We start from the raw sequence: 26113 nt of genomic DNA, 5'->3' as shown, positions 1-26113 counted from the left end.
GCACTTCTGGAACAATGGGAAACCTCCAGTCCAAAGGCTTCACTGGACCCTGCAACACCTGCTTCTCCTGAAGACCAAGAGGCTCTTGTGCAAATCCTCTGTAGTCGAGACTCTGAAACGGAGAGGCCTTCTGCAAAGTGTTCCCGAGCACTTGAGAAGAAACAGGCACTCTGGAAGCTGGATATGATTGATGCTTCTTGCTTTTTGGACTTTGACTGGAACTCAAACTTCCAATAGCATTCTTCAGATCAAACACCACAAGCACAACCAGCACTAACACACATTGCAAAAGACCCATCCTGACAACCGTTAACACAATACCCACCAGTGCTCGTCTTTGCCATTAAGTACAGCTTTGAATTTAAGCGGCTCCTCCCCTTTCAGCTTGATTGATTACCTTTGGACCTCCAAAGGTCTCTGGGCCTGTAATTAACAAATGAGAACGTTCTGGAATGTCACTAGCCAATGGAAGGCTTGATAAGGATCTGAGATTTTCATCTACACTTATTCACAATTTTACAATTAAAGTTTGAAAGTGTGTCTATGATAGACAAAGAATGTCATTAAAAAAGATCCTGATATGACTCAAATAATAGAGAATATTCATAAAAATCTCTCTCTCTCTTTTTTAAAGAGTTTTTAGTTTATCAAGACTTGGAAAAATGTAGAATTACATCACTTGCTCCCCAGTGAATGGGTGGCATCAGAACGAAAGTCCAAAGAGCTATTATAAATATCAAAATAATCCACAAGTAATTCACATCAATTACGGTCTTGTGAAGGGAAAGGCTGTCTGTTTATAAGAAACAAATCCATCGTTGAGAAATTCAAATGATTGCTTCCGGTCAAAATATGATCTCATAATCCCAACTAAAGGTGCCATAGAATGCATTGGTACAATATTTTAAATGAGATCTACATAAAAAGGTACGTGGCTTGGGTATGGGCAAAAATTCTCTGGAACGGTTTTACATGTCCATTTACAACCCTGGGATTTGTCCCTAGAATTATTTGGAAGGGTCATGAACAATAATGTTGAGCTCTGCTCTGATTGGCTGTTTCACAGCGCAGATCTCTTCTGTCCAGCGTGAACGATGGCGAGATTAGGCATCCAACCTGATATGTTTGAGCCTGTATCAGACGAAGATAAAGATTTGGAAAGAATGTTTAGCGTCCGCGTGAACGAGTCTTGAGAGAGTTGTCAGTGAAGATGTGGACGCAGCCTCTGTGTTGCTTTTATACGCGTTTTTTCTCAATAAGAATTGAATCTCGAGATCCAATGAGAATCACCCAGTTGTCAATGAAGAGGGAGGGACTATCGTTAATTAGCTGGAATCTGTAGAATACAAAAAGACCAAAGGGCAATAGCTTCACTTTGTGTTTAGCTGTTGAACAATGGCTGGAAGTTGGTGTTTGGCTCAGATTTTGGTGGTCTGTGCTTTCTGTCATGCTGTCCCACAGTGGAGTCAATCGCTTCAGGATGCTCAAGCTCTGATGATCCAGCAAACTGACCAGCAGTTTCAGCTCCAGAAGCCAGTTCAACAGCTAACTAACCAGCAGTTTCCACCTCAGAAACCAGTTCAACAGCTAACTAACCAGCAGTTTTCGTTTCAGAAGCCAGTTCCACAACAACCTAAGCCGCAGTTTCCGTTTCAGAAGCCAGTTTCACAACAACCTAAGCCGCAGTTTCCATTTCAGAAGCCAGTTCCACAACAACCTAAGCCGCAGTTTCCGCTTCAGAAGCCAGTTCCACAACAACCTAAGCCGCAGTTTCCGCTTCAGAAGCCAGTTCCACAACAACCTAAGCCGCAGTTTCCGCTTCAGAAGCCAGTTCAACTTGATAAATGTGCTGTAGCTGATTCTGAGCAGATCCAATGCGGTCTACCTGGGATCAGTGGTGCTGCGTGTGAAGCTATCAACTGCTGCTTTAACGGACAGCAGTGTTTCTATGGGAGGGCAGGTAAGCGTTCTCCATCTTATTCTGTTCGTGTTAAACCGTTTCTCTGAATTTAACCTGCTCTTGTTCTAGTGACTGTCCAGTGTATTAGAGATGGTCAGTTTGTGGTAGTGGTGTCTCGAGACATTACCTTGCCTCGACTGAGTCTGGATTCGGTTCAACTACTGGGTGGAAACGACCCACCTTGTGCTCCTGTGGGGTCTACACCTTCCTTTGCTATATACCAGTTCCCTGTGACCGCATGTGGCACGAGCGTGATGGTTAGCAGCTGCTACTGGTTTTATTCTGCGTCGCTTGGACTGGATGCTGACACCGTTTCTATTGACAGGAGGACGGTGGATATGTGGTGTATGAAAACCGAATGACCTCATCGTATGAAGTGGGGATTGGACCATATGGTTCCATCACAAGGGACAGTCATTTTGAGTAGGTGATCCATGACTTGGTGTGACCACTAATCCCTGATAAATGCTACAAGCTCGCTGTGTGTCGTCCAGGTTTCTCTTCCAGTGTAGATATTCGGGAACTTCTGTGGAAGCTCTGGTTGTGGAGGTCAACTCCGTTCCTCCACCTCCACCAGTAGCCGCTCCTGGACCTCTCAGGGTGGAGCTCAGACTGGCCAATGGCCAATGTGTCACCAAAGGCTGTGCTGAAGGTAAGGTCTTGTCCCGTGTCTGCCTAAAGCCTTTCAAACTGGAGTCTGGTTAAACCCCAGTGTTGTTCCTCAGGGGATGAGGCCTACACGTCCTACTACAGTGACGCTGATTATCCCATCACAAAAGTCCTGCGAGAGCCTGTGTATGTTGAGGTGCACATTATGGAGAGGACTGACCCCAACATTGTCCTGATGCTGGGACGTTGTTGGACTACTTCAACCCCCAGTCCACTCAGTCTCCCCCAGTGGGACCTTCTGATCGACGGGTGAGTGTACAGCCAATCTTCATCCTTTTAGTCTGCTGGGAGACCCTTTCTAACCTTCTCCTTTGTCTTCAGATGCCCTTACCAGGACGACCGCTATCTGACCACACTGGTTCCAGTGACTGGATCGTCTGGTCTTCAGTTCCCAACCCACTACAAGCGCTTTGTTGTGAAGATGTTCACATTTGTAGATCCAGCCTCACTGGCTGCTCTGCAGGAAACCGTATGCCCCCCTTTACTTGAACATTTGTGTATTTACTACTTGTGGATTCTATGACTTGAGCCTCTTTCTTCCCTGTCAGGTCTTCATCCACTGCAGTACAGAGGTGTGCCATCCATCATCTGGCTCTTGTGAGCAAAGCTGCACCAGGAAACGTGAGTTCTTGCTTTCTCTCGACAAGAGGAACTGAGCATTTTAGAAGTGCGTTCTCACTTCTAACACTTCTCTTTCAGGAAGAGACACCCGTATCAAGGCTGTCTCTGGGGAGCAGACTGTGGTTTCTAGTGGAGAAGTTACTCTGGTCATGTAAATCTAGTGTTTTTAATAAACCGTGCAGAACCCCGAGGTATCTCTTTGTCTATTGTTTTGGTTCGACAGAATCCGGGATTACATGCCTCTTCCCAGTTGTTTTTTCCTCGCACCATTAAACCAAGGCATTCCTTTATCCATCCTCCAGTTGTTAACCTGGGGCAGCACAAGGTTCCCCTATTTTAATTTGTTTTCCAAACGGTAGTTTGGCTCCCGATATTCACAATATAAAGTTATGTGGATTACTTGCGGCTTTTGTTTTAAATCCAACTCAAATTGCTGAGCTCAAGTTTTAAATGGAAATCAATTCTCGACTGTCTTGACGCAAACACGAAACCGTGTCAATTGTCCTCAACTCAAAGTAATGCTATTAAAGGGATCCTCCTCCCCAAAATGAAAATGGTGTCACTAATCACTTACCCCCGTGTCGTTCCAAACCTGTAGAAACGTCATTCGTCTTTGGAACACAATTGAACCCCTTACTTGTCACCCCCCCCCATTTTCAGCATGGAGACACGAATGACATGCCCAAAATTAAAAGGTTGCTGCTAAGGAGTCTTTCTTACTAGATACATAATCAACATTTGTTCACACAGCTGACACCTCAGTTTACTGTTCAGGAATCAGAATTACTTAGACGGTTATAATAGAGATGTATGTAAGCTCAAACATGTCAGTAAAAATATTAAAAACCTATTTAAAAGTGATGTAGGATATGATTTTAGATACATAATGAAGCTAAAGCCACAAGTCTACTAATACTTAATTTTGACATTTCAGAATCTAATCTCACAAAGTGTGAATTTTATGAAACCTTTTCTAAGACCGTGTCATGTGTGTTTTTAGAGAAGGCTATGATTTATGACTCCTGGAATGCAATTATCTCTTGTTTGGACCGGCAAAACTGCCCCATTCATGATTCTATTGTTGTTACAAAACGAGCCTTTCACACATGGGCCAGGTATGACACAAAATCCTGATTCTTCATTTATCATTATTCCAGTATACATTTACCCCACTATTAGCAAAAGCCTTACTATAAAATTACAACAAAACATTTTCTTACAACCTTTGACAAAATGATTACAAAATGCATTATGAAGAAGAACTGCACCTGCTATGTAGCTGCATTAGAGCTAACGTGGTCAGATATCAAAACAGAAGTGTACAGGAAATGCATCATGGGTAGGATGGGGCGGAATATTTTGCACAGTTATGATGGACAAGACACGGCCGAATCCGGTCTCTGTCAGCACGCAGGGGCTGGGCTGGATCATTATCATCAGATCGCGTAAATCAGTGGAAAATGATTAGAAATTATGATTCTTTCTGAAGAAATATGAAGTAAACATTACTCGGTGTATATGCAACTTTTGACTATAAACCCTATTTGACGCTTTTTAGCGAATCTATGAGAACACAAACCACTGCAGACGTGACTGAATATGAATGCTTGGTGAATTTCTATTCTAAAAATGACTCCTATTTATTTTGTACTACTGACATAAATGACGGTCACTGCAACAATGTTTTATCAAAACATTGGTCAAATATTGAAGCTAGAGTCTTTAAACTTTCAACTGATGCACAGTTTCTCCAGGTCAAGTGAGAGTGATGTTTAACGTGCTGTGAAAGTAAAACAATAATCTGGGGCCGGTGTCGATCCTTGACAGCAAAGGGGTTAAAGATATTTTGGATGAAAACCGGGAGGCCTGTGACCATCCCATATACTGCCAAGGACCAGAAAAGCACCATCGGAATTACCCATCTGCCATCAGTGGATGAACCGTAACGTTAGGAAGCGATGAGAACATATGCTTGTGGTGCGGCTGACACAGAAGAACGTACACAGTCTGACTACTCCGAGGATGCTTTTCTGGACCTTGACAGTGCATTTTACTTGGCAGCCTGTGGGCCAAATCACAAGCCTCCTGGTTTTCATCCAAAATAAGTGGGGTTCCGAAGATGAACGAAGCTCTAGCTCTTATGGGTTCGGAACGACTTGGGGGCAAGTGATGACCATCTTCATTTTGGGGTGGAGTATCCCTTTAGTATTGAAACCGCCCAAGATGTTGCACAAGTGACAAACCAAAAAAGGTCATTCACTGAGAGTCAATTTGTCAATGATTTTTCAGAATTCTAACTGACCTGCTACGGCACAAAAAACCCCTTACGTCAGTACAGGTTCTGCAAGTTTGGCACACCAAATACTAAACTTAAGCGATGCCTGCCGTTTTCCTAAAATGTAAAGCCTATAAATAACCCATCTGAAGGTGGAAAACGTGGTGCCAGTGTTGATACTGGGAGTGCGCTTCTATTGTACATGGATTTAAAAAGCATGAGAGATGTCAACAAAGAGCATTAGGAAACAAATTTAACTGATCAAACCTATTTGGGGGATGCAAGGGGGAAATTAAACTGCTCATTTGAAGTTACCAACACGAAGAAAATCAAGTTCACTGCATAAGATGCACGCAAAAATCTGCAGTGCTTCAAGGAAGTGGACGTTCACGCAGAACTCTTTTGGCACAAGTGCCAATTAACAGAATTCCCTTTACAGCATCATGGGCAATGTATTCCACCTTTACAGTACTCCTAAAAAAGGGAGCTCACAGCAGGTCCCTTTAAAAGGTTTATTAACTTCCCTAACGAGAAAAGGGAGCCTTTCCTTCTGGCAAGAGAATAGGTACAGTAGGACTACCCACTTCCTTCCTCGCACAAAATCAATTGGTTAAACTAGACAAGAAAAACAGAAACGAGAATAAGTTTGCTCTCCCACATTTATTGAAGACCAGCTAAAGTCTTCTTGTGCTCTTGAACCACTACAGGACCGAGCGAGGCCTTCCCTTCCCACTGAAGGCCTAGAAAAAGCAGACACCAAAGTTAAGTGCTTGAAGGGTCAAAAACCAAGCTTAAAAGCACCTTCCTACCTCCAAAAGGAGAAGCAGCAGTTCCACCATCAGGACCACATGTTGAGTCACAGCAACCACAAACCTGGTTGTTCCCATCAGCAGCAAGCCACCTGCAATACGGACAATCAGACATGGCACCTTTAATGTATTCGTAAGTGGCATGAACATACCCATTGGCAAAGGAACAGGATTTGTGGAGCGCGTCACTAGGTGCAGAAGCAAGAGTGGCCTTCAGAACACACGTCATGTAGATCTGCAAGAGACACCACGGGTAAGGGGACACAAACCAAAGCAAATGGGAGAGGTCATTCTCCAACACTCAGAATACATACAGAAGGACTGGATCCCCCCTGGAACATGAAGGCCTCCAGCTGGAACCGGATTTTGTCTTCCTGGGATCGAGGCATGAAGCGCGAGCTGGAAGCTGTGACCTTGGCATCCACAAGACATCTAAAGGAGTAAAAAGTAGTTGTCAGGGACAAAGCGGTTACAAGCAAACTCGAGAACAAGTCAACTCTGCAGCATCTGGTGACATGAACACACCCATGATTCTCAATGAACAAATATCTCGGAAGGGCGTTCACATCAGGTACTTGGGTGGCCACACAGCTGTCCACAAACACACGCAGAGGGACGTGGTTGTATACCTTCACAGATGCCTCAACATTAATAACGTCACCCAGGAAGTAAGAGTTTGAAGGCCTCTCATAGGACCAGTCATCTGCAAGAGGGAAGAACTGCTTAGGCACAGCCTCGTTCAGAAGGCAGAAGGTCTAGAGAAACTGCACAAACCAGTCATGAGCTTCAGGGAGAACACCAAGACTTCTTCACCAGCCTCCGTTGAGGCATAAGGGACCCAAGTTGGCTTCAAGGCACTACTGCTGACATTTTGAAACCTGCAGTTCAAGAAGTGACCAATTAAATGGGCTTCCAGTTCCACCACTGCAAGCAATGCCACAAGTCACAAAAGGTCGCTTACCTTTGATAGTGGCATTGAACTCCAATAACTGCACCACCTGCACGGGTAATCGGAGTGCCAGCAAACGCCTCAGGAGTGTAGGTAAGGGCAAAGGTGTAGACAAGCTCATCCTTGGTCATCTATAGGAGACTGACGTTGTTACCAAGAGGGTTCTCCGAAAAAGAGGACCCATTCCAAAAGGCATCTTAGCAAGTCATGCCATAACACTTGGTTACCCGAGTAAGCAGTTATTAAGAGTCTTTCCCACTATAAGAGAACCGTCCCATGGATGGTTCCCTGAATCTAGAACGTCGATACCAAAACAAGGGCCCCATTTTTAGTAGGGTTCAATAAATCTAGTAACACTTAACAGCTCTTACCATCAAGACACTGTTGCAGTCCTGCAGTTCATTCTCAAAGAAGAGCACCTTAGAGCCTGGGACCAAACCGACAACAGGACATCCTCCCAGAGTCAGACCAGATGGCTGGATCAGTTCACCATTGCTAAACAAGTCCTGCTGTACCTCCACATGAATCCGGTTCTCACCGCATTGAATAGCTACACTACTGGGGGTCACAGGTTGCCTCAAATGGAAATCCACCGCCATCTCACTCGGCACTTCTGGAACAATGGGAAACCTCCAGTCCAAAGGCTTCACTGGACCCTGCAACACCTGCTTCTCCTGAAGACCAAGAGGCTCTTGTGCAAATCCTCTGTAGTCGAGACTCTGAAACGGAGAGGCCTTCTGCAAAGTGTTCCCGAGCACTTGAGAAGAAACAGGCACTCTGGAAGCTGGATATGATTGATGCTTCTTGCTTTTTGGACTTTGACTGGAACTCAAACTTCCAATAGCATTCTTCAGATCAAACACCACAAGCACAACCAGCACTAACACACATTGCAAAAGACCCATCCTGACAACCGTTAACACAATACCCACCAGTGCTCGTCTTTGCCATTAAGTACAGCTTTGAATTTAAGCGGCTCCTCCCCTTTCAGCTTGATTGATTACCTTTGGACCTCCAAAGGTCTCTGGGCCTGTAATTAACAAATGAGAACGTTCTGGAATGTCACTAGCCAATGGAAGGCTTGATAAGGATCTGAGATTTTCATCTACACTTATTCACAATTTTACAATTAAAGTTTGAAAGTGTGTCTATGATAGACAAAGAATGTCATTAAAAAAGATCCTGATATGACTCAAATAATAGAGAATATTCATAAAAATCTCTCTCTCTCTTTTTTAAAGAGTTTTTAGTTTATCAAGACTTGGAAAAATGTAGAATTACATCACTTGCTCCCCAGTGAATGGGTGGCATCAGAACGAAAGTCCAAAGAGCTATTATAAATATCAAAATAATCCACAAGTAATTCACATCAATTACGGTCTTGTGAAGGGAAAGGCTGTCTGTTTATAAGAAACAAATCCATCGTTGAGAAATTCAAATGATTGCTTCCGGCCAAAATATGATCTCATAATCCCAACTAAAGGTGCCATAGAATGCATTGGTACAATATTTTAAATGAGATCTACATAAAAAGGTACGTGGCTTGGGTATGGGCAAAAATTCTCTGGAACGGTTTTACATGTCCATTTACAACCCTGGGATTTGTCCCTAGAATTATTTGGAAGGGTCATGAACAATAATGTTGAGCTCTGCTCTGATTGGCTGTTTCACAGCGCAGATCTCTTCTGTCCAGCGTGAACGATGGCGAGATTAGGCATCCAACCTGATATGTTTGAGCCTGTATCAGACGAAGATAAAGATTTGGAAAGAATGTTTAGCGTCCGCGTGAACGAGTCTTGAGAGAGTTGTCAGTGAAGATGTGGACGCAGCCTCTGTGTTGCTTTTATACGCGTTTTTTCTCAATAAGAATTGAATCTCGAGATCCAATGAGAATCACCCAGTTGTCAATGAAGAGGGAGGGACTATCGTTAATTAGCTGGAATCTGTAGAATACAAAAAGACCAAAGGGCAATAGCTTCACTTTGTGTTTAGCTGTTGAACAATGGCTGGAAGTTGGTGTTTGGCTCAGATTTTGGTGGTCTGTGCTTTCTGTCATGCTGTCCCACAGTGGAGTCAATCGCTTCAGGATGCTCAAGCTCTGATGATCCAGCAAACTGACCAGCAGTTTCAGCTCCAGAAGCCAGTTCAACAGCTAACTAACCAGCAGTTTCCACCTCAGAAACCAGTTCAACAGCTAACTAACCAGCAGTTTTCGTTTCAGAAGCCAGTTCCACAACAACCTAAGCCGCAGTTTCCGTTTCAGAAGCCAGTTTCACAACAACCTAAGCCGCAGTTTCCATTTCAGAAGCCAGTTCCACAACAACCTAAGCCGCAGTTTCCGCTTCAGAAGCCAGTTCCACAACAACCTAAGCCGCAGTTTCCGCTTCAGAAGCCAGTTCCACAACAACCTAAGCCGCAGTTTCCGCTTCAGAAGCCAGTTCCACAACAACCTAAGCCGCAGTTTCCGCTTCAGAAGCCAGTTCCACAACAACCTAAGCCGCAGTTTCCGCTTCAGAAGCCAGTTCCACAACAACCTAAGCCGCAGTTTCCGCTTCAGAAGCCAGTTCAACTTGATAAATGTGCTGTAGCTGATTCTGAGCAGATCCAATGCGGTCTACCTGGGATCAGTGGTGCTGCGTGTGAAGCTATCAACTGCTGCTTTAACGGACAGCAGTGTTTCTATGGGAGGGCAGGTAAGCGTTCTCCATCTTATTCTGTTCGTGTTAAACCGTTTCTCTGAATTTAACCTGCTCTTGTTCTAGTGACTGTCCAGTGTATTAGAGATGGTCAGTTTGTGGTAGTGGTGTCTCGAGACATTACCTTGCCTCGACTGAGTCTGGATTCGGTTCAACTACTGGGTGGAAACGACCCACCTTGTGCTCCTGTGGGGTCTACACCTTCCTTTGCTATATACCAGTTCCCTGTGACCGCATGTGGCACGAGCGTGATGGTTAGCAGCTGCTACTGGTTTTATTCTGCGTCGCTTGGACTGGATGCTGACACCGTTTCTATTGACAGGAGGACGGTGGATATGTGGTGTATGAAAACCGAATGACCTCATCGTATGAAGTGGGGATTGGACCATATGGTTCCATCACAAGGGACAGTCATTTTGAGTAGGTGATCCATGACTTGGTGTGACCACTAATCCCTGATAAATGCTACAAGCTCGCTGTGTGTCGTCCAGGTTTCTCTTCCAGTGTAGATATTCGGGAACTTCTGTGGAAGCTCTGGTTGTGGAGGTCAACTCCGTTCCTCCACCTCCACCAGTAGCCGCTCCTGGACCTCTCAGGGTGGAGCTCAGACTGGCCAATGGCCAATGTGTCACCAAAGGCTGTGCTGAAGGTAAGGTCTTGTCCCGTGTCTGCCTAAAGCCTTTCAAACTGGAGTCTGGTTAAACCCCAGTGTTGTTCCTCAGGGGATGAGGCCTACACGTCCTACTACAGTGACGCTGATTATCCCATCACAAAAGTCCTGCGAGAGCCTGTGTATGTTGAGGTGCACATTATGGAGAGGACTGACCCCAACATTGTCCTGATGCTGGGACGTTGTTTGACTACTTCAACCCCCAGTCCACTCAGTCTCCCCCAGTGGGACCTTCTGATCGACGGGTGAGTGTACAGCCAATCTTCATCCTTTTAGTCTGCTGGGAGACCCTTTCTAACCTTCTCCTTTGTCTTCAGATGCCCTTACCAGGACGACCGCTATCTGACCACACTGGTTCCAGTGACTGGATCGTCTGGTCTTCAGTTCCCAACCCACTACAAGCGCTTTGTTGTGAAGATGTTCACATTTGTAGATCCAGCCTCACTGGCTGCTCTGCAGGAAACCGTATGCCCCCCTTTACTTGAACATTTGTGTATTTACTACTTGTGGATTCTATGACTTGAGCCTCTTTCTTCCCTGTCAGGTCTTCATCCACTGCAGTACAGAGGTGTGCCATCCATCATCTGGCTCTTGTGAGCAAAGCTGCACCAGGAAACGTGAGTTCTTGCTTTCTCTCGACAAGAGGAACTGAGCATTTTAGAAGTGCGTTCTCACTTCTAACACTTCTCTTTCAGGAAGAGACACCCGTATCAAGGCTGTCTCTGGGGAGCAGACTGTGGTTTCTAGTGGAGAAGTTACTCTGGTCATGTAAATCTAGTGTTTTTAATAAACCGTGCAGAACCCCGAGGTATCTCTTTGTCTATTGTTTTGGTTCGACAGAATCCGGGATTACATGCCTCTTCCCAGTTGTTTTTTCCTCGCACCATTAAACCAAGGCATTCCTTTATCCATCCTCCAGTTGTTAACCTGGGGCAGCACAAGGTTCCCCTATTTTAATTTGTTTTCCAAACGGTAGTTTGGCTCCCGATATTCACAATATAAAGTTATGTGGATTACTTGCGGCTTTTGTTTTAAATCCAACTCAAATTGCTGAGCTCAAGTTTTAAATGGAAATCAATTCTCGACTGTCTTGACGCAAACACGAAACCGTGTCAATTGTCCTCAACTCAAAGTAATGCTATTAAAGGGATCCTCCTCCCCAAAATGAAAATGGTGTCACTAATCACTTACCCCCGTGTCGTTCCAAACCTGTAGAAACGTCATTCGTCTTTGGAACACAATTGAACCCCTTACTTGTCACCCCCCCCATTTTCAGCATGGAGACACGAATGACATGCCCAAAATTAAAAGGTTGCTGCTAAGGAGTCTTTCTTACTAGATACATAATCAACATTTGTTCACACAGCTGACACCTCAGTTTACTGTTCAGGAATCAGAATTACTTAGACGGTTATAATAGAGATGTATGTAAGCTCAAACATGTCAGTAAAAATATTAAAAACCTATTTAAAAGTGATGTAGGATATGATTTTAGATACATAATGAAGCTAAAGCCACAAGTCTACTAATACTTAATTTTGACATTTCAGAATCTAATCTCACAAAGTGTGAATTTTATGAAACCTTTTCTAAGACCGTGTCATGTGTGTTTTTAGAGAAGGCTATGATTTATGACTCCTGGAATGCAATTATCTCTTGTTTGGACCGGCAAAACTGCCCCATTCATGATTCTATTGTTGTTACAAAACGAGCCTTTCACACATGGGCCAGGTATGACACAAAATCCTGATTCTTCATTTATCATTATTCCAGTATACATTTACCCCACTATTAGCAAAAGCCTTACTATAAAATTACAACAAAACATTTTCTTACAACCTTTGACAAAATGATTACAAAATGCATTATGAAGAAGAACTGCACCTGCTATGTAGCTGCATTAGAGCTAACGTGGTCAGATATCAAAACAGAAGTGTACAGGAAATGCATCATGGGTAGGATGGGGCGGAATATTTTGCACAGTTATGATGGACAAGACACGGCCGAATCCGGTCTCTGTCAGCACGCAGGGGCTGGGCTGGATCATTATCATCAGATCGCGTAAATCAGTGGAAAATGATTAGAAATTATGATTCTTTCTGAAGAAATATGAAGTAAACATTACTCGGTGTATATGCAACTTTTGACTATAAACCCTATTTGACGCTTTTTAGCGAATCTATGAGAACCCAAACCACTGCAGACGTGACTGAATATGAATGCTTGGTGAATTTCTATTCTAAAAATGACTCCTATTTATTTTGTACTACTGACATAAATGACGGTCACTGCAACAATGTTTTATCAAAACATTGGTCAAATATTGAAGCTAGAGTCTTTAAACTTTCAACTGATGCACAGTTTCTCCAGGTCAAGTGAGAGTGATGTTTAACGTGCTGTGAAAGTAAAACAATAATCTGGGGCCGGTGTCGATCCTTGACAGCAAAGGGGTTAAAGATATTTTGGATGAAAACCGGGAGGCCTGTGACCATCCCATATACTGCCAAGGACCAGAAAAGCACCATCGGAATTACCCATCTGCCATCAGTGGATGAACCGTAACGTTAGGAAGCGATGAGAACATATGCTTGTGGTGCGGCTGACACAGAAGAACGTACACAGTCTGACTACTCCGAGGATGCTTTTCTGGACCTTGACAGTGCATTTTACTTGGCAGCCTGTGGGCCAAATCACAAGCCTCCTGGTTTTCATCCAAAATAAGTGGGGTTCCGAAGATGAACGAAGCTCTAGCTCTTATGGGTTCGGAACGACTTGGGGGCAAGTGATGACCATCTTCATTTTGGGGTGGAGTATCCCTTTAGTATTGAAACCGCCCAAGATGTTGCACAAGTGACAAACCAAAAAAGGTCATTCACTGAGAGTCAATTTGTCAATGATTTTTCAGAATTCTAACTGACCTGCTACGGCACAAAAAACCCCTTACGTCAGTACAGGTTCTGCAAGTTTGGCACACCAAATACTAAACTTAAGCGATGCCTGCCGTTTTCCTAAAATGTAAAGCCTATAAATAACCCATCTGAAGGTGGAAAACGTGGTGCCAGTGTTGATACTGGGAGTGCGCTTCTATTGTACATGGATTTAAAAAGCATGAGAGATGTCAACAAAGAGCATTAGGAAACAAATTTAACTGATCAAACCTATTTGGGGGATGCAAGGGGGAAATTAAACTGCTCATTTGAAGTTACCAACACGAAGAAAATCAAGTTCACTGCATAAGATGCACGCAAAAATCTGCAGTGCTTCAAGGAAGTGGACGTTCACGCAGAACTCTTTTGGCACAAGTGCCAATTAACAGAATTCCCTTTACAGCATCATGGGCAATGTATTCCACCTTTACAGTACTCCTAAAAAAGGGAGCTCACAGCAGGTCCCTTTAAAAGGTTTATTAACTTCCCTAACGAGAAAAGGGAGCCTTTCCTTCTGGCAAGAGAATAGGTACAGTAGGACTACCCACTTCCTTCCTCGCACAAAATCAATTGGTTAAACTAGACAAGAAAAACAGAAACGAGAATAAGTTTGCTCTCCCACATTTATTGAAGACCAGCTAAAGTCTTCTTGTGCTCTTGAACCACTACAGGACCGAGCGAGGCCTTCCCTTCCCACTGAAGGCCTAGAAAAAGCAGACACCAAAGTTAAGTGCTTGAAGGGTCAAAAACCAAGCTTAAAAGCACCTTCCTACCTCCAAAAGGAGAAGCAGCAGTTCCACCATCAGGACCACATGTTGAGTCACAGCAACCACAAACCTGGTTGTTCCCATCAGCAGCAAGCCACCTGCAATACGGACAATCAGACATGGCACCTTTAATGTATTCGTAAGTGGCATGAACATACCCATTGGCAAAGGAACAGGATTTGTGGAGCGCGTCACTAGGTGCAGAAGCAAGAGTGGCCTTCAGAACACACGTCATGTAGATCTGCAAGAGACACCACGGGTAAGGGGACACAAACCAAAGCAAATGGGAGAGGTCATTCTCCAACACTCAGAATACATACAGAAGGACTGGATCCCCCCTGGAACATGAAGGCCTCCAGCTGGAACCGGATTTTGTCTTCCTGGGATCGAGGCATGAAGCGCGAGCTGGAAGCTGTGACCTTGGCATCCACAAGACATCTAAAGGAGTAAAAAGTAGTTGTCAGGGACAAAGCGGTTACAAGCAAACTCGAGAACAAGTCAACTCTGCAGCATCTGGTGACATGAACACACCCATGATTCTCAATGAACAAATATCTCGGAAGGGCGTTCACATCAGGTACTTGGGTGGCCACACAGCTGTCCACAAACACACGCAGAGGGACGTGGTTGTATACCTTCACAGATGCCTCAACATTAATAACGTCACCCAGGAAGTAAGAGTTTGAAGGCCTCTCATAGGACCAGTCATCTGCAAGAGGGAAGAACTGCTTAGGCACAGCCTCGTTCAGAAGGCAGAAGGTCTAGAGAAACTGCACAAACCAGTCATGAGCTTCAGGGAGAACACCAAGACTTCTTCACCAGCCTCCGTTGAGGCATAAGGGACCCAAGTTGGCTTCAAGGCACTACTGCTGACATTTTGAAACCTGCAGTTCAAGAAGTGACCAATTAAATGGGCTTCCAGTTCCACCACTGCAAGCAATGCCACAAGTCACAAAAGGTCGCTTACCTTTGATAGTGGCATTGAACTCCAATAACTGCACCACCTGCACGGGTAATCGGAGTGCCAGCAAACGCCTCAGGAGTGTAGGTAAGGGCAAAGGTGTAGACAAGCTCATCCTTGGTCATCTATAGGAGACTGACGTTGTTACCAAGAGGGTTCTCCGAAAAAGAGGACCCATTCCAAAAGGCATCTTAGCAAGTCATGCCATAACACTTGGTTACCCGAGTAAGCAGTTATTAAGAGTCTTTCCCACTATAAGAGAACCGTCCCATGGATGGTTCCCTGAATCTAGAACGTCGATACCAAAACAAGGGCCCCATTTTTAGTAGGGTTCAATAAATCTAGTAACACTTAACAGCTCTTACCATCAAGACACTGTTGCAGTCCTGCAGTTCATTCTCAACGAAGAGCACCTTAGAGCCTGGGACCAAACCGACAACAGGACATCCTCCCAGAGTCAGACCAGATGGCTGGATCAGTTCACCATTGCTAAACAAGTCCTGCTGTACCTCCACATGAATCCGGTTCTCACCGCATTGAATAGCTACACTACTGGGGGTCACAGGTTGCCTCAAATGGAAATCCACCGCCATCTCACTCGGCACTTCTGGAACAATGGGAAACCTCCAGTCCAAAGGCTTCACTGGACCCTGCAACACCTGCTTCTCCTGAAGACCAAGAGGCTCTTGTGCAAATCCTCTGTAGTCGAGACTCTGAAACGGAGAGGCCTTCTGCAAAGTGTTCCCGAGCACTTGAGAAGAAACAGGCACTCTGGAAGCTGGATATGATTGATGCTTCTTGCTTTTTGGACTTTGACTGGAACTCAAACTTCCAATAGCATTCTTCAGATCAAACACCACAAGCACAACCAGCACTAACACACATTGCAAAAGACCCATCCTGACAACCGTTAACACAATACCCACCAGTGCTCGTCTTTGCCATTAAGTACAGCTTTGAATTTAAGCGGCTCCTCCCCTTTCAGCTTGATTGATTACCTTTGGACCTCCAAAGGTCTCTGGGCCTGTAATTAACAAATGAGAACGTTCTGGAATGTCACTAGCCAATGGAAGGCTTGATAAGGATCTGAGATTTTCATCTACACTTATTCACAATTTTACAATTAAAGTTTGAAAGTGTGTCTATGATAGACAAAGAATGTCATTAAAAAAGATCCTGATATGACTCAAATAATAGAGAATATTCATAAAAATCTCTCTCTCTCTTTTTTAAAGAGTTTTTAGTTTATCAAGACTTGGAAAAATGTAGAATTACATCACTTGCTCCCCAGTGAATGGGTGGCATCAGAACGAAAGTCCAAAGAGCTATTATAAATATCAAAATAATCCACAAGTAATTCACATCAATTACGGTCTTGTGAAGGGAAAGGCTGTCTGTTTATAAGAAACAAATCCATCGTTGAGAAATTCAAATGATTGCTTCCGGTCAAAATATGATCTCATAATCCCAACTAAAGGTGCCATAGAATGCATTGGTACAATATTTTAAATGAGATCTACATAAAAAGGTACGTGGCTTGGGTATGGGCAAAAATTCTCTGGAACGGTTTTACATGTCCATTTACAACCCTGGGATTTGTCCCTAGAATTATTTGGAAGGGTCATGAACAATAATGTTGAGCTCTGCTCTGATTGGCTGTTTCACAGCGCAGATCTCTTCTGTCCAGCGTGAACGATGGCGAGATTAGGCATCCAACCTGATATGTTTGAGCCTGTATCAGACGAAGATAAAGATTTGGAAAGAATGTTTAGCGTCCGCGTGAACGAGTCTTGAGAGAGTTGTCAGTGAAGATGTGGACGCAGCCTCTGTGTTGCTTTTATACGCGTTTTTTCTCAATAAGAATTGAATCTCGAGATCCAATGAGAATCACCCAGTTGTCAATGAAGAGGGAGGGACTATCGTTAATTAGCTGGAATCTGTAGAATACAAAAAGACCAAAGGGCAATAGCTTCACTTTGTGTTTAGCTGTTGAACAATGGCTGGAAGTTGGTGTTTGGCTCAGATTTTGGTGGTCTGTGCTTTCTGTCATGCTGTCCCACAGTGGAGTCAATCGCTTCAGGATGCTCAAGCTCTGATGATCCAGCAAACTGACCAGCAGTTTCAGCTCCAGAAGCCAGTTCAACAGCTAACTAACCAGCAGTTTCCACCTCAGAAACCAGTTCAACAGCTAACTAACCAGCAGTTTTCGTTTCAGAAGCCAGTTCCACAACAACCTAAGCCGCAGTTTCCGTTTCAGAAGCCAGTTTCACAACAACCTAAGCCGCAGTTTCCATTTCAGAAGCCAGTTCCACAACAACCTAAGCCGCAGTTTCCGCTTCAGAAGCCAGTTCCACAACAACCTAAGCCGCAGTTTCCGCTTCAGAAGCCAGTTCCACAACAACCTAAGCCGCAGTTTCCGCTTCAGAAGCCAGTTCAACTTGATAAATGTGCTGTAGCTGATTCTGAGCAGATCCAATGCGGTCTACCTGGGATCAGTGGTGCTGCGTGTGAAGCTATCAACTGCTGCTTTAACGGACAGCAGTGTTTCTATGGGAGGGCAGGTAAGCGTTCTCCATCTTATTCTGTTCGTGTTAAACCGTTTCTCTGAATTTAACCTGCTCTTGTTCTAGTGACTGTCCAGTGTATTAGAGATGGTCAGTTTGTGGTAGTGGTGTCTCGAGACATTACCTTGCCTCGACTGAGTCTGGATTCGGTTCAACTACTGGGTGGAAACGACCCACCTTGTGCTCCTGTGGGGTCTACACCTTCCTTTGCTATATACCAGTTCCCTGTGACCGCATGTGGCACGAGCGTGATGGTTAGCAGCTGCTACTGGTTTTATTCTGCGTCGCTTGGACTGGATGCTGACACCGTTTCTATTGACAGGAGGACGGTGGATATGTGGTGTATGAAAACCGAATGACCTCATCGTATGAAGTGGGGATTGGACCATATGGTTCCATCACAAGGGACAGTCATTTTGAGTAGGTGATCCATGACTTGGTGTGACCACTAATCCCTGATAAATGCTACAAGCTCGCTGTGTGTCGTCCAGGTTTCTCTTCCAGTGTAGATATTCGGGAACTTCTGTGGAAGCTCTGGTTGTGGAGGTCAACTCCGTTCCTCCACCTCCACCAGTAGCCGCTCCTGGACCTCTCAGGGTGGAGCTCAGACTGGCCAATGGCCAATGTGTCACCAAAGGCTGTGCTGAAGGTAAGGTCTTGTCCCGTGTCTGCCTAAAGCCTTTCAAACTGGAGTCTGGTTAAACCCCAGTGTTGTTCCTCAGGGGATGAGGCCTACACGTCCTACTACAGTGACGCTGATTATCCCATCACAAAAGTCCTGCGAGAGCCTGTGTATGTTGAGGTGCACATTATGGAGAGGACTGACCCCAACATTGTCCTGATGCTGGGACGTTGTTGGACTACTTCAACCCCCAGTCCACTCAGTCTCCCCCAGTGGGACCTTCTGATCGACGGGTGAGTGTACAGCCAATCTTCATCCTTTTAGTCTGCTGGGAGACCCTTTCTAACCTTCTCCTTTGTCTTCAGATGCCCTTACCAGGACGACCGCTATCTGACCACACTGGTTCCAGTGACTGGATCGTCTGGTCTTCAGTTCCCAACCCACTACAAGCGCTTTGTTGTGAAGATGTTCACATTTGTAGATCCAGCCTCACTGGCTGCTCTGCAGGAAACCGTATGCCCCCCTTTACTTGAACATTTGTGTATTTACTACTTGTGGATTCTATGACTTGAGCCTCTTTCTTCCCTGTCAGGTCTTCATCCACTGCAGTACAGAGGTGTGCCATCCATCATCTGGCTCTTGTGAGCAAAGCTGCACCAGGAAACGTGAGTTCTTGCTTTCTCTCGACAAGAGGAACTGAGCATTTTAGAAGTGCGTTCTCACTTCTAACACTTCTCTTTCAGGAAGAGACACCCGTATCAAGGCTGTCTCTGGGGAGCAGACTGTGGTTTCTAGTGGAGAAGTTACTCTGGTCATGTAAATCTAGTGTTTTTAATAAACCGTGCAGAACCCCGAGGTATCTCTTTGTCTATTGTTTTGGTTCGACAGAATCCGGGATTACATGCCTCTTCCCAGTTGTTTTTTCCTCGCACCATTAAACCAAGGCATTCCTTTATCCATCCTCCAGTTGTTAACCTGGGGCAGCACAAGGTTCCCCTATTTTAATTTGTTTTCCAAACGGTAGTTTGGCTCCCGATATTCACAATATAAAGTTATGTGGATTACTTGCGGCTTTTGTTTTAAATCCAACTCAAATTGCTGAGCTCAAGTTTTAAATGGAAATCAATTCTCGACTGTCTTGACGCAAACACGAAACCGTGTCAATTGTCCTCAACTCAAAGTAATGCTATTAAAGGGATCCTCCTCCCCAAAATGAAAATGGTGTCACTAATCACTTACCCCCGTGTCGTTCCAAACCTGTAGAAACGTCATTCGTCTTTGGAACACAATTGAACCCCTTACTTGTCACCCCCCCCCATTTTCAGCATGGAGACACGAATGACATGCCCAAAATTAAAAGGTTGCTGCTAAGGAGTCTTTCTTACTAGATACATAATCAACATTTGTTCACACAGCTGACACCTCAGTTTACTGTTCAGGAATCAGAATTACTTAGACGGTTATAATAGAGATGTATGTAAGCTCAAACATGTCAGTAAAAATATTAAAAACCTATTTAAAAGTGATGTAGGATATGATTTTAGATACATAATGAAGCTAAAGCCACAAGTCTACTAATACTTAATTTTGACATTTCAGAATCTAATCTCACAAAGTGTGAATTTTATGAAACCTTTTCTAAGACCGTGTCATGTGTGTTTTTAGAGAAGGCTATGATTTATGACTCCTGGAATGCAATTATCTCTTGTTTGGACCGGCAAAACTGCCCCATTCATGATTCTATTGTTGTTACAAAACGAGCCTTTCACACATGGGCCAGGTATGACACAAAATCCTGATTCTTCATTTATCATTATTCCAGTATACATTTACCCCACTATTAGCAAAAGCCTTACTATAAAATTACAACAAAACATTTTCTTACAACCTTTGACAAAATGATTACAAAATGCATTATGAAGAAGAACTGCACCTGCTATGTAGCTGCATTAGAGCTAACGTGGTCAGATATCAAAACAGAAGTGTACAGGAAATGCATCATGGGTAGGATGGGGCGGAATATTTTGCACAGTTATGATGGACAAGACACGGCCGAATCCGGTCTCTGTCAGCACGCAGGGGCTGGGCTGGATCATTATCATCAGATCGCGTAAATCAGTGGAAAATGATTAGAAATTATGATTCTTTCTGAAGAAATATGAAGTAAACATTACTCGGTGTATATGCAACTTTTGACTATAAACCCTATTTGACGCTTTTTAGCGAATCTATGAGAACACAAACCACTGCAGACGTGACTGAATATGAATGCTTGGTGAATTTCTATTCTAAAAATGACTCCTATTTATTTTGTACTACTGACATAAATGACGGTCACTGCAACAATGTTTTATCAAAACATTGGTCAAATATTGAAGCTAGAGTCTTTAAACTTTCAACTGATGCACAGTTTCTCCAGGTCAAGTGAGAGTGATGTTTAACGTGCTGTGAAAGTAAAACAATAATCTGGGGCCGGTGTCGATCCTTGACAGCAAAGGGGTTAAAGATATTTTGGATGAAAACCGGGAGGCCTGTGACCATCCCATATACTGCCAAGGACCAGAAAAGCACCATCGGAATTACCCATCTGCCATCAGTGGATGAACCGTAACGTTAGGAAGCGATGAGAACATATGCTTGTGGTGCGGCTGACACAGAAGAACGTACACAGTCTGACTACTCCGAGGATGCTTTTCTGGACCTTGACAGTGCATTTTACTTGGCAGCCTGTGGGCCAAATCACAAGCCTCCTGGTTTTCATCCAAAATAAGTGGGGTTCCGAAGATGAACGAAGCTCTAGCTCTTATGGGTTCGGAACGACTTGGGGGCAAGTGATGACCATCTTCATTTTGGGGTGGAGTATCCCTTTAGTATTGAAACCGCCCAAGATGTTGCACAAGTGACAAACCAAAAAAGGTCATTCACTGAGAGTCAATTTGTCAATGATTTTTCAGAATTCTAACTGACCTGCTACGGCACAAAAAACCCCTTACGTCAGTACAGGTTCTGCAAGTTTGGCACACCAAATACTAAACTTAAGCGATGCCTGCCGTTTTCCTAAAATGTAAAGCCTATAAATAACCCATCTGAAGGTGGAAAACGTGGTGCCAGTGTTGATACTGGGAGTGCGCTTCTATTGTACATGGATTTAAAAAGCATGAGAGATGTCAACAAAGAGCATTAGGAAACAAATTTAACTGATCAAACCTATTTGGGGGATGCAAGGGGGAAATTAAACTGCTCATTTGAAGTTACCAACACGAAGAAAATCAAGTTCACTGCATAAGATGCACGCAAAAATCTGCAGTGCTTCAAGGAAGTGGACGTTCACGCAGAACTCTTTTGGCACAAGTGCCAATTAACAGAATTCCCTTTACAGCATCATGGGCAATGTATTCCACCTTTACAGTACTCCTAAAAAAGGGAGCTCACAGCAGGTCCCTTTAAAAGGTTTATTAACTTCCCTAACGAGAAAAGGGAGCCTTTCCTTCTGGCAAGAGAATAGGTACAGTAGGACTACCCACTTCCTTCCTCGCACAAAATCAATTGGTTAAACTAGACAAGAAAAACAGAAACGAGAATAAGTTTGCTCTCCCACATTTATTGAAGACCAGCTAAAGTCTTCTTGTGCTCTTGAACCACTACAGGACCGAGCGAGGCCTTCCCTTCCCACTGAAGGCCTAGAAAAAGCAGACACCAAAGTTAAGTGCTTGAAGGGTCAAAAACCAAGCTTAAAAGCACCTTCCTACCTCCAAAAGGAGAAGCAGCAGTTCCACCATCAGGACCACATGTTGAGTCACAGCAACCACAAACCTGGTTGTTCCCATCAGCAGCAAGCCACCTGCAATACGGACAATCAGACATGGCACCTTTAATGTATTCGTAAGTGGCATGAACATACCCATTGGCAAAGGAACAGGATTTGTGGAGCGCGTCACTAGGTGCAGAAGCAAGAGTGGCCTTCAGAACACACGTCATGTAGATCTGCAAGAGACACCACGGGTAAGGGGACACAAACCAAAGCAAATGGGAGAGGTCATTCTCCAACACTCAGAATACATACAGAAGGACTGGATCCCCCCTGGAACATGAAGGCCTCCAGCTGGAACCGGATTTTGTCTTCCTGGGATCGAGGCATGAAGCGCGAGCTGGAAGCTGTGACCTTGGCATCCACAAGACATCTAAAGGAGTAAAAAGTAGTTGTCAGGGACAAAGCGGTTACAAGCAAACTCGAGAACAAGTCAACTCTGCAGCATCTGGTGACATGAACACACCCATGATTCTCAATGAACAAATATCTCGGAAGGGCGTTCACATCAGGTACTTGGGTGGCCACACAGCTGTCCACAAACACACGCAGAGGGACGTGGTTGTATACCTTCACAGATGCCTCAACATTAATAACGTCACCCAGGAAGTAAGAGTTTGAAGGCCTCTCATAGGACCAGTCATCTGCAAGAGGGAAGAACTGCTTAGGCACAGCCTCGTTCAGAAGGCAGAAGGTCTAGAGAAACTGCACAAACCAGTCATGAGCTTCAGGGAGAACACCAAGACTTCTTCACCAGCCTCCGTTGAGGCATAAGGGACCCAAGTTGGCTTCAAGGCACTACTGCTGACATTTTGAAACCTGCAGTTCAAGAAGTGACCAATTAAATGGGCTTCCAGTTCCACCACTGCAAGCAATGCCACAAGTCACAAAAGGTCGCTTACCTTTGATAGTGGCATTGAACTCCAATAACTGCACCACCTGCACGGGTAATCGGAGTGCCAGCAAACGCCTCAGGAGTGTAGGTAAGGGCAAAGGTGTAGACAAGCTCATCCTTGGTCATCTATAGGAGACTGACGTTGTTACCAAGAGGGTTCTCCGAAAAAGAGGACCCATTCCAAAAGGCATCTTAGCAAGTCATGCCATAACACTTGGTTACCCGAGTAAGCAGTTATTAAGAGTCTTTCCCACTATAAGAGAACCGTCCCATGGATGGTTCCCTGAATCTAGAACGTCGATACCAAAACAAGGGCCCCATTTTTAGTAGGGTTCAATAAATCTAGTAACACTTAACAGCTCTTACCATCAAGACACTGTTGCAGTCCTGCAGTTCATTCTCAAAGAAGAGCACCTTAGAGCCTGGGACCAAACCGACAACAGGACATCCTCCCAGAGTCAGACCAGATGGCTGGATCAGTTCACCATTGCTAAACAAGTCCTGCTGTACCTCCACATGAATCCGGTTCTCACCGCATTGAATAGCTACACTACTGGGGGTCACAGGTTGCCTCAAATGGAAATCCACCGCCATCTCACTCGGCACTTCTGGAACAATGGGAAACCTCCAGTCCAAAGGCTTCACTGGACCCTGCAACACCTGCTTCTCCTGAAGACCAAGAGGCTCTTGTGCAAATCCTCTGTAGTCGAGACTCTGAAACGGAGAGGCCTTCTGCAAAGTGTTCCCGAGCACTTGAGAAGAAACAGGCACTCTGGAAGCTGGATATGATTGATGCTTCTTGCTTTTTGGACTTTGACTGGAACTCAAACTTCCAATAGCATTCTTCAGATCAAACACCACAAGCACAACCAGCACTAACACACATTGCAAAAGACCCATCCTGACAACCGTTAACACAATACCCACCAGTGCTCGTCTTTGCCATTAAGTACAGCTTTGAATTTAAGCGGCTCCTCCCCTTTCAGCTTGATTGATTACCTTTGGACCTCCAAAGGTCTCTGGGCCTGTAATTAACAAATGAGAACGTTCTGGAATGTCACTAGCCAATGGAAGGCTTGATAAGGATCTGAGATTTTCATCTACACTTATTCACAATTTTACAATTAAAGTTTGAAAGTGTGTCTATGATAGACAAAGAATGTCATTAAAAAAGATCCTGATATGACTCAAATAATAGAGAATATTCATAAAAATCTCTCTCTCTCTTTTTTAAAGAGTTTTTAGTTTATCAAGACTTGGAAAAATGTAGAATTACATCACTTGCTCCCCAGTGAATGGGTGGCATCAGAACGAAAGTCCAAAGAGCTATTATAAATATCAAAATAATCCACAAGTAATTCACATCAATTACGGTCTTGTGAAGGGAAAGGCTGTCTGTTTATAAGAAACAAATCCATCGTTGAGAAATTCAAATGATTGCTTCCGGCCAAAATATGATCTCATAATCCCAACTAAAGGTGCCATAGAATGCATTGGTACAATATTTTAAATGAGATCTACATAAAAAGGTACGTGGCTTGGGTATGGGCAAAAATTCTCTGGAACGGTTTTACATGTCCATTTACAACCCTGGGATTTGTCCCTAGAATTATTTGGAAGGGTCATGAACAATAATGTTGAGCTCTGCTCTGATTGGCTGTTTCACAGCGCAGATCTCTTCTGTCCAGCGTGAACGATGGCGAGATTAGGCATCCAACCTGATATGTTTGAGCCTGTATCAGACGAAGATAAAGATTTGGAAAGAATGTTTAGCGTCCGCGTGAACGAGTCTTGAGAGAGTTGTCAGTGAAGATGTGGACGCAGCCTCTGTGTTGCTTTTATACGCGTTTTTTCTCAATAAGAATTGAATCTCGAGATCCAATGAGAATCACCCAGTTGTCAATGAAGAGGGAGGGACTATCGTTAATTAGCTGGAATCTGTAGAATACAAAAAGACCAAAGGGCAATAGCTTCACTTTGTGTTTAGCTGTTGAACAATGGCTGGAAGTTGGTGTTTGGCTCAGATTTTGGTGGTCTGTGCTTTCTGTCATGCTGTCCCACAGTGGAGTCAATCGCTTCAGGATGCTCAAGCTCTGATGATCCAGCAAACTGACCAGCAGTTTCAGCTCCAGAAGCCAGTTCAACAGCTAACTAACCAGCAGTTTCCACCTCAGAAACCAGTTCAACAGCTAACTAACCAGCAGTTTTCGTTTCAGAAGCCAGTTCCACAACAACCTAAGCCGCAGTTTCCATTTCAGAAGCCAGTTCCACAACAACCTAAGCCGCAGTTTCCGCTTCAGAAGCCAGTTCCACAACAACCTAAGCCGCAGTTTCCGCTTCAGAAGCCAGTTCCACAACAACCTAAGCCGCAGTTTCCGCTTCAGAAGCCAGTTCCACAACAACCTAAGCCGCAGTTTCCGCTTCAGAAGCCAGTTCCACAACAACCTAAGCCGCAGTTTCCGCTTCAGAAGCCAGTTCAACTTGATAAATGTGCTGTAGCTGATTCTGAGCAGATCCAATGCGGTCTACCTGGGATCAGTGGTGCTGCGTGTGAAGCTATCAACTGCTGCTTTAACGGACAGCAGTGTTTCTATGGGAGGGCAGGTAAGCGTTCTCCATCTTATTCTGTTCGTGTTAAACCGTTTCTCTGAATTTAACCTGCTCTTGTTCTAGTGACTGTCCAGTGTATTAGAGATGGTCAGTTTGTGGTAGTGGTGTCTCGAGACATTACCTTGCCTCGACTGAGTCTGGATTCGGTTCAACTACTGGGTGGAAACGACCCACCTTGTGCTCCTGTGGGGTCTACACCTTCCTTTGCTATATACCAGTTCCCTGTGACCGCATGTGGCACGAGCGTGATGGTTAGCAGCTGCTACTGGTTTTATTCTGCGTCGCTTGGACTGGATGCTGACACCGTTTC

General features: G+C 44.4%; 1 protein-coding gene and 1 long non-coding RNA gene across 51 annotated transcripts in view; one reads left to right on the top strand and one right to left on the bottom strand.

Moving 5' to 3' along the window:
• LOC127943217 (zona pellucida sperm-binding protein 1-like) overlaps positions 1-26113 on the top strand; it is a 63373-nt gene that overhangs the window by 27762 nt on the left and 9498 nt on the right. For 26 of the 50 annotated variants that reach the window (XM_052539461.1, XM_052539460.1, XM_052539459.1 and 23 more), the window contains 5 exons: positions 1718-1759; positions 9524-9817; positions 17623-17706; positions 25429-25797; positions 25867-26054. In XM_052539461.1, coding sequence (XP_052395421.1) covers positions 1718-1759; positions 9524-9817; positions 17623-17706; positions 25429-25797; positions 25867-26054 — 977 coding nt within the window. Of the gene's footprint in view, positions 1-1717; positions 1802-9523; positions 9818-17538; positions 17707-25428; positions 25798-25866; positions 26055-26113 lie in introns of all 50 variants that reach the window. The other 24 variants (XM_052539497.1, XM_052539467.1, XM_052539504.1 and 21 more) reach the window with 21 other exon arrangements.
• Positions 1375-25619, bottom strand: LOC127943224 (uncharacterized). The gene is made up of 5 exons (XR_008149604.1): positions 25471-25619; positions 17623-17706; positions 9608-9817; positions 1676-1801; positions 1375-1633 (listed from the first exon to the last, which is right to left on the bottom strand). It is a non-coding gene; the product is annotated as an uncharacterized LOC127943224 (long non-coding RNA).

This window comes from Carassius gibelio, chromosome A22 (assembly GCF_023724105.1).
Source record: "Carassius gibelio isolate Cgi1373 ecotype wild population from Czech Republic chromosome A22, carGib1.2-hapl.c, whole genome shotgun sequence".
NCBI classification, from domain to species: domain Eukaryota; kingdom Metazoa; phylum Chordata; class Actinopteri; order Cypriniformes; family Cyprinidae; genus Carassius; species Carassius gibelio.
Note: the sequence above shows the minus strand (reverse complement) of the source record. Positions and strands in the feature narration are given on the sequence as shown.